Genomic DNA, 18917 nt, shown 5'->3' with positions numbered 1-18917 from the left:
AAAAAAAAAAAGGAAGAAAGAAAAAAGAAATCTTGCCCAGATGAGATATCCTATTTTTACATTTTGTAATTTTTTTCTGCTGCTATCCTGTGAGCTGGAAATACTGAGATAAATGTTGAGTCTCCTAATATATTCTGTATTCTTTTAGCACAACTATATTGTCACTGTATAATTAATCTCAAGGCTTATAATGTTATCTAATTCAAGAACAAAATAATTCACACTCCACTGTGTTTCAAAACCATGACAATCAAAGTTTACTTTTTTTTTATTTGACATGCTAAAAGATGCACTGGAGATTGTGAATTTCACATAATTTTTGCAAGCCACAAAACAGTATTCTTTTTTAACTTTTTTTTCAACCATTAAAAAAATGTAAAAGTCATTTTAAGATCATGGGCCATGAGAGAGAAGGCCAGGACAGAGACTTGGTGGATCCCCACAGTGAGTGAATATGACTTGGAGGAAGATTCAACAAAGAAAGGTGAGGAGAGATTAGATAGACAGACAGGAGGACAGAAAGGAAAAAGCCATGTTACAAAAACCTAGAAAAAGAGGGAGAGAGAAAGAGGGGTACTAGCAATGTCAAAGGTTGCAGACAAGACAAGGATGATACCTAAAAAAAGGCCATTAGGGTTGGTGATTAAGAGAACATTAAAAACTTTGATGGGAGCAATTTCAGTTGAATAATCAAGCCTGAAGTCTTACAAACTTTTTTAGAAGTTTTGGAAGAGAGTAAAAGGAAAGGACTTAGAGGTACCAAAAATATACCACTCTTTCAAATTTAGTCATGAAAGGCAAAAGATATAATGGGGATGAATGTATCAAAGCGTTTAAGTATGGGGGAGACTAGGGCATGTTTGTAAACAATTAGGAAGGAAAAAATTGAAGCTTAGTGAAAGAATATGGATGATAAAAGGGGCAATGTGCCGGACAAAAGGGGATGGAAAGGGATTAATCAGTGACCTAGTAGGGTTTGCCTTGGGTGGAAGAAGGTCCACTTTTCTGTGTAGGACAACAGGGAAGAAGGAGAAAGTGTGGGAGACATCTAAGTGACATGAAATGAGAAGGGGAAAAAGGGAGTGATTGGTGAATGGTCTCGATTATTTTGTTGAAACAAGAAGGTGGGGCTACAAGTTGCTATAGGAGGTTTGAATAGGAAAGACAAGGACTGGAGTAGTTACTATGGTGAGTAGGTTAGGAAGTCCATTAGGGAACAAGATAGGTAGAGAAGTAAAAGTAAGTAAAAAAAAGAAATAAAAGTAAAAGAAGTAAAAGAACTGCCCTGATGCAGTAAGGGACCTTTGAGATCATATAACACACATTTTTAGTGGACCCACCAGCTCTGTTCAATAATACATGAATAGGAATGAAAGATACAGATAGGAGGAATAATCTAATTAGGCTTGACAAAGCATAATTGACTGCAAGTTAAGGGGACAAGGGATTCAAGCAGAAAAGAAAGGATAATGATGAATTTATCTGGTCCACCAAGAAGCCAAGACAGGTATTAATGGAGAGTATAGTTAGTACAGGGGTAATGGTCAGGGAAGGAACTGATACAGGGAGGAAGGACTAAAGGTCATGGTGAAGAAAGAGAAAGATTTAGGGGCTATAAGGCAAAGGGAAGGAGGGAATGATTAATGATTATGATCAGATAAAGGAGCTTCAGAGTTCATGAAAATGGAAGTAGAACACTTTCTTCTGCAGCAAGATCACCACTGGATCATGTCCTGGAAACTGACAAATTAGGGTATTTCGGGGAGAGTCTTAAGATATATGTTGAAGGCTCCTATAAGCCTTGTTATTTCAAAAATATCATGAGCAAGAGAGGTGTCCAAGGGCCTGAGCAGACTCTTATTTTGGACATCCTTCCATAAAACAAAACAAATGCTTGAATTTAATGATAAATTAATGAAAACTTTCTGACAGACTTATGGTTGAGATGCAGAGCACCATATAATATTTTTCCTTTTGCAGTTAAATGGTGCCTTCTGACTCAGATTTCAATGCATAATAGGCTAAGTCATCAAAAGACTTCCACTGCCAAATAATAAAGATAAGAAGATGTTTTTAAACCCGTACAGGAAGTATTCTGGATCAGAGCTACCTGGTTTGGCAGACTCCCCTTTTAAGCTCATGTCATCTGATCACCTGAGAGGAAGGTCCAGTCTGCCAGACTCACTGAGGGATGTCTCTGAACACCATCCACCCCTGTGTTTACAGCCACCTTCGATGTCCCAAGTCTGGAGCTACACCAGTGTAGGCTCTTCTTTTTACAGCTCTAAATCACCTCTGGATCTGGGACTAAGCCAATTTCAGCCATGGATCGAAAAGCACCTTGGGTCCTCTCCTTGTGAGGTCAAATGCTCAAGAGAGTAATAAGCCCTAACTTGAGAAAGGCAAGGTCAAACTATTAACTTTGACTAAGCTCTAAGCTTCCCAGCACCTGCTGCAGCAGCTTTCATCGCTCCTGGAACAGTTTTCATCTACCCCTTCAGACATTTAATAAACGCTTACTGACTGATACTTAGAGGACCATCATCTTTGCATAGTATTAGTAGCTGTTGTCTCAGTAGACTTTCATTAACTTTCTTCTATGTGCCAGGCACTATGCCAAGAAATGAGGATGCAAAGAGAGACAAAAGACCCTATCTTTAAGGAACTTACAATTAAACAAAGATAAAAACAATATATATGCAGGATTACTAGGAAACACTTAACAGAGAGAAGGAACCCAACTATAGAGGGTGAGGAAAGGCTTCCAGTGGAAGGGAGGATTCAAACTGGGCTTAAGTGAAGCAGAGAGGTTGGCAGCATGACAGATGGACAAAAAGGATGTCTGGGGCAGAGAGATGGAGGGTCTTGTTGGTGGAGCAGTTTGGAGCCCACAATCATTGCATCAAAAAGTCTACATTGGGATTAACCTTGATGGACTCACTCATTCCATCAGTGTAACAATCGGGGACAATTTGGGGCTGTCTGCAATGGAGAATACCATCTGTATCCAGAGAAACAACTGGAGTTTGAACAAAGACCAAGGACTATTACCTTAAATTTAGAAGGAAAAAAACTGACATCTTATTATCTGATCTTGCTATCTCTTATACTTTATGTTTCTGCCTTAAGGATATGATATCTCTCTCATCTCTCAATTTGGATCAATGTATACCATGGAAACAATGTAAAGACTGGCAAATTGCCTTCTGTGGGGGGGTGGGGAAGGGAAGTAAGATTAGGGGGGAAATTTGTAAAACTCAAAATAGGTGGGAGGGGTCAGGTTAGAAAGGACTATCTTGGGGCAGGTAGGTGGTGCAGTGGATAGAGTACCAGCCCTGCAGTCAGGAGTACGTGAGTTCAAATCTGACCTCAGACATTTAATAATGGCCTAGCTGTGTGACCTTCGACAAGTCATTTAACCCCCATTGCCTTAAATAAATAAAATGAAGGAAAAAAAAGAAAGGACCATCTTATATTTGATGTTGGAGGGAAGAGGAAGCTACTGGAGTTTACTGAGTGGGAAGGGACAAGATCAGATCTGTGTTTTTGGGGACATCACTTTAGTAGCTGAACAGATTGGACTGGGGTAAGATTTGAGGCAGCAGACCCACCAATAGGCATGAGATGATAACAGTGTGCACTAGGGTGGTATGAGAGACAGAAGAAAGATGCTGTAAAGTAAAAGTTTTGAATGTTTTAATAATTAATATAAATTCTCAAATTGGCTTACAGTTTCACATGTAGAACTACTTTAATAGTTGAAAAGAAACTTTTATATCAGGGTTTCCCCTATTAGGGGAACTGTTAAACAATATCAAGTGAGAGAAGCACCCACTTTATAGATCAGGTCATCAAGGATACTAGTACATATCACCCATAATACTTAGGCAAGGTAAAAAGAGCAATGGTGTATGAAAATTGAAACTCTCAAAATTTTCAGATGAGTTATAAGCATCCCAGTCTAATGGTCTTCCTATAGCTCTGTTGATTAAAAAGTTCAATCCCATTAGGTTTCTATCATGTGAAATAATTATTTGAAGACTAATGTGATTAGATTTGCCAAACCCTATTAAATTATACTAACTTTTACCAGAAGCAGGTTTTAGCAATAGTCCCTAGGAAACTACTAGAGAGGGCATTACTTGACCTGGGATCTGGCAAGTGAATCTATGGCCCTAGAAGTGAGGTGGAAGGACCATTTCATGTACTCTTAATAACTGACACTGCAATGAACAACTCTGAGGTCATGTGCATGTGTCCCTCAGCATGAAGTGGGTTAAGCCAGACAATCTGTGGACTCTGTTCTAAGGACAGATCCCTTTGACTCAGAATCTTCAGGAAAAAATGTTTTCTAGAACAGATAACTTCATGTGATATACTGCTAAATTCAAGAAGATGGAAAGAGATCCTGGCTCTCTACATGGACATTTTGGTTTAGTCAGATTATTCAGTTACACTTAAATGCCCATTGACTTTTAGAATGTCCTGATACTTGAATGCAAGATTTAAGATAAAATTAGAAGTCTAAAATTATTGATCACAGTGTATTTGTTTGTGGTAAGGAGCAACCTGGGTTACTGTTATGCTATTATTATGTGAAATGATATTTAAAAAAGAAAGATTTGTGATTTGTACTCTCAAGCAGTCAGTTAACAGAAAAAAGAATAGGTACAAAAGACAGTAGGATTGTTTACAATGATATATTAGAGGCTTTATGTTCAGATAAAAGACAATGAGAAAAGGATAAACATATTCCTCAAAGTAAAAACTTTTAAAAACAATTTCTGGTTCATAGAATAGAAATTTCTTTAAGCAGGGACCAAAACAAGGTGTCCTTTTTTGGCTGGAATTTTGGCCAACTTAAAAAAAAGGCAGAAAAACAATAAGACCCGGTTGGTTCTAGGTGGAAATGAATATTTAAGGAAGTTTTTTTTTAGGCTTCATTGAAAAAAAAGAAGAGAATAGTTGGAATAGCTAAGGTTATTATGCCGTGGAGTTGAGAATTACCCTTGGAGAAATACAAGTTTCCTCCCTCAGAGGGTTGGCTAGTTTTGAGATTTCTCATGATTTCCAAACAATTTCATATATACTAGTATTCTGATGGATTTGGAAACGTATCTGTAATTATGTAGCAATATTCAGAATTGAGCAATTTTTTAAATTTTTAAAAATTTAAAAAAAAGATTTTTACCGAGTCTGATAAATTCGGGGTAATTGTGTTCTTGATAGTTATTGCTAATGTCACATCTTGAAGCTAAGATTAAAAGTGATAACTATTCTATAATGATAACTGAAATGCAATGAGCATAAAACACTGAATGTAGAACCCAGATATATGTAATGTTTTTTTCACACATGTGATTTGAAATACAATTAACTGGATTAATGTATTTATCAATTTGCTTTGTTTTTCTCTTTTATATATTAAGTTAATGAGGTTACTTTATATTATTGCTTATGTTTTTAAGTTTCTTGCATTTTAATTTTGGAAAATATATCTAAGTAATTTAAAATATGGGGATTATCTAGAGCTTGATGCATTTGTAATGATGAAAGATGAGATCTTTTTTTATCTGAGTTCTGATTGATTATGAATGAGAAGAATTACATATTAATGACATTTGTCTAGGAGACAGCATTCTTTTATGGACTGTCTTGGGTATTCAAATGGGCATGCTCTGGTTTATTTTGGGTTTGGCAAATATTTTGGCAGATTTCGGGAATAGGAAATGATATCAGCATAATTTGAAAGCATTTCATGAAGAAGAGCCTGAATATGTAGAACAGGGCTGTCCAAAATTCAATACAACTGGATTTTATGCAGTCCCCTGAGTGTTTACTAAATGCTTTAGTAAACAAAGCAGAGCTCTCACTAAAATGGCAAATCAAGATATATTGTCTATTGTTTCAATAAAAACTTAAAAAAAATAAGATTGGATAGTCCTGATGTAGAATATAAATCAAATAAGAAATACTGTCTATACTGTATTTAAATAATACATTTTTCAGTTTGTAGAAAACTATACTGTTATACCTTATTCAAATGACTTTCATCTTTTCTTTGGTATTGTTAAATTTTCATCAGCTGATGTTTTTAACAGGTTCTTTCAAAGTCCCAGTGAATTTTCTGAAGGACCCTCTCTTAGTGAATAGGAAGCTGGTTTTATAACAGAAAAAAAAAATCAATAAAAAAACTTGGGCACCTTTGTTTTTATAGACTATGAAGTTTGTGTAAAGGGATTTTTTTCAGAAGTGCAATCCAAGGACGTTCTGGAATATGCCAGGCAATTTAGTAAATGGAGGTTGAAGCTTTAACCCTTCAGAATAATTATTATTTTAATCTTTTTTTTCCCCCAGTTTCAATTAGTCATTCTGGAAGAGCATTTCCTTGCTCTTCCACAAGACTAGTCTATTTGAGCCTAAAGTATTTCTTCATTATTTTGCTCCTGTACCTGGCATAATATAGGTATACAAAAAGCAAAGGGGAGAATTGGTGCTATTTCTTTTGCTGCAGTTCAAAAAATAATAAAAGTATTTTTAGTTCAAGTGAGAATTTTACATATGTATTTATATATATGTACACACATATGGAATTTCATAAATCTATATATCAATGTAGATATACATAAAATTCTCATTTGAACTAAAAAAAAAGTTTTAATATGATCCCACAAGAACAAACATGAATGATGGTGGTGGTTGAAGGCCCAGTTTGGAGACAGGTAGGACATCTACAAATATTCATTTTTTTCAGCTTATTGATGTATATTAATAGTCAGACATTTCTAAGTCTGAGAGTGATTTCTTCTCCCACCCTCTCTTACCCTCCATGGTGGTGGTGGGGGGCAGGAGAGAGGGAGGAGACAGAAGATCCCCTCTGGTCATGCTTTAGACTCAAACTATTTTTTTTCCTTCTTGAATATCCCACCCCCTCATTTGCATTTAATAAAATCTTACCCTCATATTAAGGGAAAAGGCAAATGCCATCTTCATGAAGCCTGCTCTGAATTCCTTGGTTGGTAACATCTTTTTCTTTGCTGGGCTATCACAAAGTACTCAGTTTTATACCTCTCATGAAATATCCATGTATTATTCTGTATTATAATTATTTGTGCATGTGTTCTTATTTAGGAAGTTGTGACTTCCATGAGGGGAAGACTTACTATCATTTAATCTTTCTATCTCCCTTATTGTTTAGTCCAATCATCTGCACATAGTAAGAATTAAATAAATATTTTCAGTCTACACCACTCCCTACCTTCAATAGTCATACTGATGGCTACTAGGTTTATTCTTTAGGAAAGAGTAGACAAGGGGGTGAAATTTATTTTCTCTGTAAGTGTTGCAGAATTTGTGTAGATCTTTTGGAAAAGAAACATCCCACAACATATATTGGGCAAATTCCTTACCTGTTCAATGCATTCTTTGGATAATGGTGGAGAGGGAAATGAAGCAAAAACTAGGATACCGACGTAAAGATATGTTAACATCACCAGCAAATAAGCAATGGACAGATCTCTTACCTGCAAACACAAGATCATGTAAATTTATACTATTAAAATAAGGCTAAAGTTACTTTGAATAGATAAAAATAACATTATAAATAAATACAAAATGAGTCTCCCTCATTTTTCTTCTTTTAACAATCCACACTCAAGTTAACAAATGCACAATCAATTATAGGTACATAAAACAGATGACATTAAGAGTAAATTAAAGTGATCGTGCATATGTTGGTGCATTACTTTACCTTGAAAGAACATCAACAAAATTAAAATTCTCTACTATTGCCCTATATATACACATATGTTCATTTTTCAGTCCTAAAATTCTAAGATTTCTCTAATGAGAAAACTATGAGGAAATGTCTCTCTTCCTGACCACTATTCCCCTAATGTATGTATTCTCATCCACTACAATATAAACTCTTTGAGGTCAGAGGCTATCTTTGTTTTTGAGTATGTAATTCACATATTCAGTAAAATGCTTAACACTTAATGACATACTAAAGTAACTTTTTTTATTCACTTAGGAAATTAATGTTGAATTCTATAGAAGCTCTGAATTATTTTTTCAATAAATAAGAAAACCAATGGAGACTACATTAAGAATAAACTGAATCAATAATTACACAAGTAAATTAACTCATTCTATAAATCCTCAAAGCCGTCCCAAAGGACTGGGATATGTTATAGTTAATAAAGAAGGGAGATTAGCCAAAATATTAGACAGTAAGTATTAAAGACATGTTTATTAAACCTAAACAACAAACAAAATGAAATCAAGAGACAGCTGTTCAAACAGATGTGCAATGTTATTGTTGGATTCAGTAAATATATACAGAACATTAAATAAAGGGGATTGCTTCCATCTGTTGCTGCCTTCACCCTCTTGGCCCCATGCAAGTAAAAAGCTTCAAGATGTTTAATACAGCCATCTGTTAGAGCCAAACTGCAGAGTCTCTACTTTGGAAGAATCTGCAATCTATCAGCACTAAAAATTACAGCCAAACACTTCAGCACAACTAAATTATGGCAACGATCCCATTCTCTCTAAACATAAATAACTTTGAAAACTAAATCAGATTAAAGTACCAATATGTATATTATCACTTTAATTTCCTTTCCTTCAATCTACTTCATACAGCCCTAGTTGACAATGCAACAAGAAATCTGTCCTGAAATCTGTAGGGTTGGGAAGACTTTGAGGACATTGATGAGGGGGAGGGAGACATGGCAGAGAGAGATGGCAATACAAGGAACATTCTCATACCAAGATCAGATTATACAAAGCACCAATGGTGCTTTGATAGAGGAGGGAGTGGCTGCGCTCCCAGACCTGAGGGTGTCAGATCATATGGGCACCCAGACACTTTCAACCCCTGTAGGAAACATTCGGGTCATAGGGACACTTCCTCTCACAAAATGAGGACCAAGTCTTTGTAAAGCTGAGTCTTTCAATACATCTGGTAGTGACTACAGAAGTGTTAGGAAAATATGGGTTGTGGCAATGACTGGAGGAACTGGCAGACTTTGAGGGGCTCAATCATAACATTCTTCTGTGTGGAGAAAGGCAGGCTAGTCTACCCATACTTCTGCTTCTGGGAGGAGTGAGCCTCAAGCTACACTGGCTCTCCCAAGTCAACACTGTTACTAGTGGAATCACAGGGGAATGCTTTGGAAGGACCAACACAGCCAGTCTATCACAGCTGCACTGGATAAGCAGCTTACCCTAGGTAGATTCACTGTAGATATAGCCAAAACTTCCCAAAATCAACAAAATGCAAAGTCTAAAACAAAACTTGGCTCAGAGTCCTAAAGAAGGAGACCTAAATTTCTATGATACCCTTGCCTTGTCTGAGTTGGTGGATCCAGTAGCTTGAAATATAAAACCACTATAAGATATCAAGTGTTTCTGTGAGCTACTTGAAGAAAACCCTTCGACTTCCAAGAGGTGGTTACTTCCAGTGAAGCAGGAGTGGCCCTCCAGGCAGCCTGTTCCAGATGAAGGGCTTTTATAAAAGCCCCTTTGGCTGGGGCTATGAGGAGTTCTGGGGAGGACTCCCCAAGACTGTAGGACAGTGGATAGGTTCTATTGCATCAGAAACACCAGCAGGTCTTCAATCTATTCAGTGAACAAACTTCAAGGGCTCATTGTGTTATCAGGGGTCTTGAAGGCTCCTTGGCTTCATCTGGCTCCAAACTGACTAAATGCAAAGTTCAAAAGAACTGTAGCTTGATGGGATTTTTGCTTTTGCTTCATAGCAGAATGAGAGATGCAGCTGTTGATGACTGGGGACAATAAACAAGACCTAGAAGTAGGGGATTACTCTATTTTTTTTGAAGGATTTTTTTTAGGTTTTTTTTGCAAGACAAATGGGGTTAAGCGGCTTGCCCAAGGCCACACAGCTAGGTAATTATTAAGTCTCTGAGACCGGATTTGAACCCAGGTACTTCTGACTCCAGGGCAGGTGAGTAGGGGATTACTCTTAAGGGGAAATGGTATGATCCAAGCTGAACTCCTTTTAAAGAAAAAGGAATCTTTTGTTTCAATCAGTAAAAATGTTTTCTCACACTCCCTTCTCTCCAACTGAGAATGAAAGAAAAGCAAAACCCAGTACCAATACAGTAAAAAAAATTTTCATATTGACCATGTCTAAAAAATATTTTCTGCATTCTGAATCCTTTACTTTTCTATCAGGAGGTAGATAGCAGGTTTCCTCATTAGTCCTCTGGATTTATGCTTAGTCATTACAATGCTAAGAATTTCCAATTTCCCCCAAATTTGTTTGTCTTTATCAAACTGTTGTCATTGTATAAATTATTCTCTTGATTCTGTTCATCCGTATCAGTTCATTCAAGACTTCATAGTTTTCTCTGAAACCTTTTCCTTCTTCATGTAAGAGTAATCTATTACATATACATACTTATATTTATACTTGTTAATCATTTCTTCAATTTGTGGGTATTCCCTCAGATTCCCATTATTTGGCAGGTCAAAAATATTTTTGGACATCCTTAAAGTTTGTTTGGTTTAGGACTAACTTAAATTCTCCTTCAACCTAACCTTTCTCTAATTCTCCTTTCTCTTCCTCCCCTTTCCCCTCTTTCTTTCATTCTTTCCATTTACATTGTTGTATAATATGTATACACACACATACAGGCTTTGCTTTATTCATTCTACACCAATTTCTATGTCTACCCACATTTTCCTGAATTCTTCATATTCATAAATTTTTTTACAGTGAACATTCTTTTAAAAATTAATTAATTTTCAGTCAGCAAAAATCTAATTTCTCTCCCTCCTATCCCCTACTCTCCAGAAAGATATAACACCAGTTACAAATATATATAAAATCAAGCAAAGCATATTTCCATATTGCCTATATTAAAAACAAAAAATAAAGCCCAAACTCTCATTCTGCACCATGAGTCTTTCACTTCTCTGTCAAGTGGTATGTTTTATTATTAGTCCTTTGAAATCATGGTTGATTATTATGCTGATTTGTGTTTCTAATTCTTTCAGAGCTGTTTGTCTCTTCCATTTTGATGTCACTGTACAAACTATTTTCCTAGTTCTGTTCACTATACTCCATCATTCCAAAGAAATCTTGACAAATTTCTTTGGAACCATCCCCTTTATCATTTCTTACAGCAAAATATATTCTATCAAAACTATATAGCATAACTTTATTCTACCATTCCCTAATTCAACCTCCACAAATTCCCATTCTTTTTTCACCTCATAAGGGGTGTAAAAGTGAAAATCAATTTAAAATCTACTTTTAAGAGTTAATCAATTTGGTATGGGTTTAATACTCTCCCACTTCACCCCCATTCTGGACTCAATTCTATTATGAAATTAATCTCCACCCTTGTATTGTCTTTGTAACCTCCACCACCACTCATTTAACTCAAATTCAATTAAAGTACTGCAGACTTCACACAATCCTATCACCTGAGACATTTTCCTAATTCTCTCTGGGGAAGTAATAAGGTGGTGACTCTGACCTTACCTCCGCATTAAAATTTCTACCAATTGAGAATATTATGATGTAATGTCAGGCCAATCAGAAGATACCCTGATTGATTTTGCTCTTATTATTTATACAAGTTCTTGTCAACCCTCAGAATCTTTGGTCATTGACCTAATTTATTGCTTACCACCAATCTGACTGATCTGTTTGGAACCTTGTTCCTCAGTGTACTTTAATTTCAACTGTGACAGGGGCTATAAATATTTTTGAACATCCTTAACTTGTTTAACCTTCTCTCCCTGATTCTCCTTTCATTCCTTCCTTTTCCCCCCTCTTTCCCTATTGAGTGAAATGTTTCCACTCTCAACAAGGTGTATTCTTCTCTTCTTTGACCAGTTTAGAGAGTGAGGTTTGTGTCAACTACTCCTCCCTGTTTATATAGATGTCTACTTGTACACCCAGATGAAGTGAGGTAATGTTTCCAAACCTTTTTTTCCTTCTCCCCTTCCTCTATATTTCTTTTTCCCCCTATCTTTTTTTAAACTATCATCAAGACAACAAAATCAGACCATTATCTAATTTCTCAATGAGCCCAGATGCTATCAAAAGGGACAAGTGTCATCTCCCCATAGTTGAATGTAGTTTATCTTTTGTCATTTACATTTAAATTTTTATGTTTCTCTCCACTCCTGTTTGAACTTCAAGGTTTCTTTATTATTTTGTTTTTTTTAAATCAGGAATGCTTGCAGTCCTCTATTTCACCAAGGATTCAAACCCCACCCCCTATTCCACAGCATTATATTCAAATTTCGCTTAGTTATTCTTGGCCATGAGTAAATTTTTTAAATTTATTTTAAAAATAATGTTACTTCATTGAAATTTATAAATATGAAGAATTCAGAGAAACATTGGCAGACAAGGAACTAATGAAGTGCAAATAAAGCCAAGGATATGCTTACAGTGCACACTCTCTCCATACACACACACACACACACACACACAAACTTGCCCAATAAAACTCAAAAAATGTGAGTGTATGTGTGTGTGTGTGTGTATATATATATATATATATATATATCTGTATATGTATATGTATATGTATATGTATATGTATATGTATATGTATATGTATATGTATATGTATAGAGAGATACCTATCATCTATCCATCCACTATCTATCTATCTCCTTTGCTCTTTACTGTGTTTTTTGTTTGCTCATTCTTCCAACCTACTTTCCTGATTTTTGGATTTAATGTTTAGATTGGAGTATATTGCACTTCTGGAGGGAAAGCTGAACTTGTTCCTTTCTTGGGATATTGACTGTTATGATAGTTCAGGATCTCAGGAACAGGTTGGGGACCTGATCTGAGTTGGCGAGTTTTTTACCTGAATTTCAGTCAGAGTAACAGTAGATTGCTACTGGATTTAGTCCCTATAAGCTGGAAAATTCTGCTGCTTCTGAGTGAAAGAATTGTATGTTCTCTTTTGGTCTGACAATCCTGCCCTGATTATTCTCCCACTAGGCTAGAAGTTGGAACTGAGACCCAGTTCTGCTCTGGGAGTCTAAGCTACACAACTGCCTCTTGCTTCTGAAAGTTTTTCTTTCTTCATATATTCCTTGCCTCCAACCCTTCAACCTCCACCCCAAGGCAGAACACCAACCCTTGGGTCCAACATCCTTTCTCTGTCTGTTCTAGATCTGTGACCCAGAACTGGAGAGTAGGCCATAAAGCTACCAGCTGGACCAGGTTCCCATTGTGGTTTCTTAGTTTTAGTCTGGTGATACCCAAGTATAAGTACTTTTACCCTGGTGTTCAGTCCCTCCTTGGGCACTAAAGTGGTCCAGATGCAGCAGTGTGTTTCTAGTTGTACCTTCCCCAGTGTCTGCAGAATTTCCTGTCACCCTATGTCAAGCTGGGCTGGACAAATGACTCACTGTGATTTTTTTTAGATTTGTTTGGAGGAGTTATGTGGAGGGGAGCTCGGCTATATTGCTTCTATTACCCTATCTTGGTTCCACCACAAGCTAGACTTCTCTGAATTTCAAGAATCCTATTCTTCTGTCAAAACTAAGTAGAAGGTGAACTAACTCTACAAGAAAATTTAAAGTTGCATGGATCAAGATCAGGGAAATACTATGGTTAGAGAAGTATTTTTGATAACAGAGTTTGTTTCATACAAGATAGAAAATGCTCAATAAGTGTAACTTTCAACTTGTAGGAGAGGTGAGTGTGACTGGAACTGGATCATTATAAAGGGAGGTTGTATAGGGTGGATATTTGTGTGAGGTAAATCATCATTACCTTGACAAGGCAGTGAGTGCCACCTTGTTCTTGTTTCACTCTGTGTGCATCCCCTTAACTTCTGACTTTGGCATCATATGATTATGGCAGCAAAGACAGCCATTATAATATTTGACTGCCTTAAGAAACTGAGGCCATTTGTTGAGAATTCCTTTATCTCCTCTTCCATTACACATTCTCTCCTTTACCTATCTCATGTGGAGAAGTGGTCCCTCTTGCCATTCAAAAATGAGCCTATTCCATTCTGTCTCCTCCAATAGACTGCCTCCTCTATACTGCTCCTTTTTAGTCTCCTTTACTGGGCTGGAACTTTATCTGGCTAGTGTCCACTAACTCCAAGGCTCAATCAATGATCATTCTTTCCTTCCATCCCATCAAATTTGGTGATCTCATCAGTTCCCATGGATTTAATTACCTCTTTTCAACCCAAAATTTATTGCTAATTCTATGCTGTGGTTTGAATTTTGTTAAGGAATACAATTTACCAAAAGAGGTTTCGAGATTTGTTTCTTAGTGACAAAAGTACTGTCAACAATTAGTTCTGTGTGCAAACACTTGGATTTTATCACAGAATTTAATGCAATCACAAGTTTTTCAAAGTTTAGAGAGAAAGAAAAGATCAATTTGTTAAGAGTCAATCACTTCTACAACAGTCAAATGACAAAGGTGCTTCTTTAGACACTGTTAACTTGTGAACTAATTTTTCCAACCCTGTGGTTGGGATGACCCAAGATTTATTTATTTCACAGAATAAATCAAAGAGTCAATATATCTTTGGGCTAAACTTCACTTCTTTTCCCATAGCCCTCTTCCTCTCAGCTTCCAATATGACAACTGCAGTTCTAGCAATTCATTTTGCTTATGGATAATTCTACTCATTTAAGTTTTTCTCCCATGAAACCTAAATCTACCTTCTCATACCCACCTAAACCTGAGCTTTCTCTTCCAGGCAGAACACTGCCAGATCAGTTGTCATATGGCTTGAGCTTTGGGCCCTTCACCATCCTGGTTGCCCTTCTCTGGTTGCTCTCCAGTTAACTGATGTCATTCCTAAAGCATGTAGAGCCAATATGCCTCCGATTCCTTGAACTGAGTGTACCTTCCTGCCCCCACATGCTCTACCTCCTTGCTCTTTCCATAAATGGTCTTAAATCTCTTAGTATTTAATTTCTGAAAAATTTCCCCCAGTTACTTATTTCATCAAGTTAATGACTTTTTCTATCCCTGAACTGTATTAAAAGTCATAGAGAAGTCCACAGGCAACAGAAAAGGAAACCACCAGCAATGTCAGTTCCATTGTGGGAAGTTAAGCCGGCAGACTCCTGGGGGGATCAGAAACCATTAAGAGGAAAATGTAGCCTGAAAAAGTTCATATCTAGAAGGAGTTAAAGTAGAAGGTTTCCTTAATAAAGTCACAGGGGGAGCTGACACCAATAGCAGGGTTTTTGAAGGATTCAGAAGAGGTGAAAACTCATGTAGGCATATTAGCACAAAGACTGGGACACCCCAGGGCCTTAGTACAGTGTCCTAGAACACAACTGAGGGCCCCAAAAGCTAGTGGTCTGAGCCTCAAAGATCCAGATAGATTCAATCATGGGAAATAATGGGCAACATGGAAACCCAAGTTATCTAGGTCAAGAAAGAAAAGTTGCAGAAGGCACTTTGGATAGACCTGACATTGTCACAAAGTTCCAAATCAAAAACTAAGGCTCCAAAGATAATTCAGCCAAAGAAGACACCAACCAATATAAAGAACTTAGATCCAGGGACATGGAGAAATGAAGTCTCAAAAGAAAATGCAGGGGCAGCTAGGTGGCACAGTGAATAGAGCACTGGCCCTGGAGTCAGGAGTACCTGAGTTCAAATCCAGCCTCAGACACTTAATAATTACCTAGCTGTGTGGCCTGGGGCAAGCCACTTAACTCCATTTGCCTTACAAAAAAAAAAAGCAAACAAACCTAAAAAAAAAAAAGAGAACATAAATAAATCACTATAAGCAGTTAAAAATATTAACTTTCCTTGCAGAATACATGAATACATAGCAGAAATGAAGCGAGAGATATAATATGGAATAAGTTCTGGAAGAAAGCACTAGAAGGTGAGTAAATAAATTGGAAGACAAAAAAGATAAATCTTACCTAAATAAGCAACTCCTGGAAAACAAGATACATCAGATACAAATCAGTGATTCCATGAAAGAGCAAGTGATATTAGAACAAATGCCATAGGTATCTGAAATGAGAACAACTGATCTTTGGGAAAAAAGTCAAGGAGAGGAAATTTAAGAATTGGTGGTTTTTCTGAAGACCATGCTTCCAAAAAACCCTGGATACTATATTTCAGGACATCATTAAGGAAAACTCAATCTCAGGAATATTAAAGCTAAAACTAAGATTCCTTATTAAAAAAAAATACTGCAAGCATCCATAAAGAAGTATTTCAAGTGACAAGGAGCCAGAGGAAGGATCACACAATACTTGGCAACTTCTATTCTAAATGAGAAATATTAGAATACAACATTCCAATAAATGTTTACAAGTAAGAATGCCCTGCCCTGCAAAGAATATAATCCTACAAGGGAAAAAAATGGATTTTTAATAAAATAGAGGAATTTCAAGCATTTCTGATGATTTAAAAAAACTGAGTAAGAATTCTGAAATATAAACACAAAAGTTGATAGAACCTAGGAAGGTAAATTTATTTGAGCTAATGGAAGAACTATAGGATGATATAATATTAACATCCTAATGAGGTCGAGAAGAAAGATGTGACCTTAAGAATCTTAATGACTATAAAAGATATTTAGAGGGTAATAAGAGAAAAATCCTGAGGTAGAGTGATTTTATTTCAGTGATTTGAGAAGAAAAAAGAACAAAGAGGAGGGGGGGGCAGGAAGGTAGGGCTTGTTATAGCTCACAACTGGAATGTGTGAGAAAAGCATTTATAAAGGCAGGGGGGATAGACATCAAATAAACATTTTTTTTCTGAACTGGACAAAGGAGAGATGAACATAACAGTTTGGTAAAGAAATACATCAAACGGAGCAGGATTTGGAGGACAGGAAGGAAAATAACACTTCAGAGGGAAGCAATGCAAGCAAAATAAATTTCCTGATCCAAAAGGTGATGTTAAAAAGGAAAAGAATTGGAATATAAGGGGGTGTCTATCAATGGGAAAATGACTTAACAACTTTTGATACATTATTATGCCAGAAGCTATGACTTATATGATTTCAGTAATCCTGAGATGTATAAATTGATGGAGAGTGAAACAAAGAGAACCAGGAGGAACATACTCTGAAGGAAAGAAAAACAGTTCTAAAGAAATGAATGCTGAGCAAAACAATGCTCAACTATATCTCCAAAGGACCCAAAATACAAGACATATATTTTTGGATATGGCTTCTATGGGGATTCATTTTGGTTGACGGTGCTGATTTGTTCAAGGGCTTTTCTCTGTTTTAAATTGGAAGTTGGCAGGGGGTGGGACTGGGGTAGAGAAAGTATTGGAGAGGAACAGGTGTTTACAAATACACAGAAAAGAAGAAAGTTCAGAAGCAGCAGAGCAATTTTGCAAGTAATGTGGAATTTATTAGAGACCTAAAAATGAAAGCAGAATGAAAAACAGATTTATAGTTTAATTTACAACCCCCTTTTTGTGCTCTGAAATGTATATGGAAATAGCTGGGTTTTTTTTGTCATTTAACCTCAGATAAAAAAAAGTAAAAAAAATCCCTAGCTTTTTTCAAGCTTCTTAGCTTAAATATCACTTCCTCTATGGGGAATTTCTGGATCTTCCCATTGTTAGTATTTTCTGACTTGCTGACAAATTGTTTTAAAGTAACATATTTTGTATTTACTTATCTGTGTATTATGTATTTTGGTTGACTAAAGAATATAATCTTTTTGAGAGCAGGGACATTTTAGTCTCTGCACAAAGTGCTACATTGAAAAGAGCATTGGAGTTGAGGTCAGAATACCTGTTTATGACCCAGACTCTACCATGTAGGAACTTTAGAACCATGGGCAAGTTACTTATTAGCCTTTTTTTTCAAGTATGGGTTTTCTCATCTGTAAAATAGAGTTAATACAACTTGATGACAGTTGTGGAAAAAGTATTGTGTATAAATCTTAGAGTGTTTTCTAAGTTCTTTTTATTTTAATTTATGGAAAATTTCAAATTGATGAGGGGGACCATGACAGACATGAAATGATCATTTTCATACCCTAGGATACAATAAGCAGCTCTTAACAGTGAGTTGTACTGATCATAATAGAATCTTTTTTGGGAGGAGGGCTGATATGGAAGGGATTTAGTACTTAAAAGTGGTCATCATCATGAATAACACATCACTCTAAGGGACTGTAGACTTAAAACATTGTATAAAATATACATAGGCCATAGTGGAATATTTTAGAAGCTGAAATTTTATTATGTTTCTGATAAAATCTTGTTTCCACATCATTTTAACTCTCTCTTCAAAGCTGAATACAGAAAAAAAAGAGTTGTTTGGATTCCTGATAAGATTAGAGGTAACAATACTTTGCAATTTGACTTGGTTTTTACCACAATCACTTTGAGTAAATTTCTGCTTAAACTTTATTTTGGAAATATGTATTATTTTCTTTTTTCTTTTTACAACGTAACAGGGTTAAGTGGCTTGTCCAAGATCACACAGCTAGGCAATTATTAAGTGTCTGAGGTCAAATTTGAACTCAGGTCCTCCTGACTCCAGGGCTGGTGCTCTATCCACTGCACCACCTGGCTGCCCCAATATCTATTATTTTCAAGGACTTTGGAAGCTTCCTCTTTTTAAAAAAAAAATTGAGAAATATCTGATTTCTATGTTTGGTCTCATCCTACTTGGCTGTGAAGTTTAGTGGCATTAAATTAGGATAATACAATCATAAACTTAGAGCTGGAAGATAACTTACTATTGTTCATACCCTTGAAATTTTCAGATAAGACAAGTAGTGATTTACATAAGGTCATATAGAAAATAACTAGCAGAAGGGGCAGATAGGTGGCATGATGGATAGAGCCCTAGCCCTGGAGTCAGGAGTACCCGAATTCAGAACTAGCCTCAGATACTTGATACTTATTAGCTGTGTGATCTTGGACAAGTCACTTAATCCCA

General features: G+C 36.3%; 1 protein-coding gene across 2 annotated transcripts in view; it reads right to left on the bottom strand.

The window, feature by feature from the left end:
• The window catches only part of SLC38A9 (solute carrier family 38 member 9), a 98988-nt gene that overhangs the window by 12814 nt on the left and 67257 nt on the right, over positions 1-18917 (bottom strand). For both annotated transcript variants that reach the window (XM_074205880.1, XM_074205881.1), the window contains exon 12: positions 7410-7523. In XM_074205880.1, coding sequence (XP_074061981.1) covers positions 7410-7523 — 114 coding nt within the window. The remainder of the gene's footprint in view (positions 1-7409; positions 7524-18917) is intronic.

Source organism: Macrotis lagotis, chromosome X (assembly GCF_037893015.1).
Source record: "Macrotis lagotis isolate mMagLag1 chromosome X, bilby.v1.9.chrom.fasta, whole genome shotgun sequence".
Classification (NCBI taxonomy): domain Eukaryota; kingdom Metazoa; phylum Chordata; class Mammalia; order Peramelemorphia; family Peramelidae; genus Macrotis; species Macrotis lagotis.
This window is presented reverse-complemented; position numbering and strand designations above follow the sequence as displayed.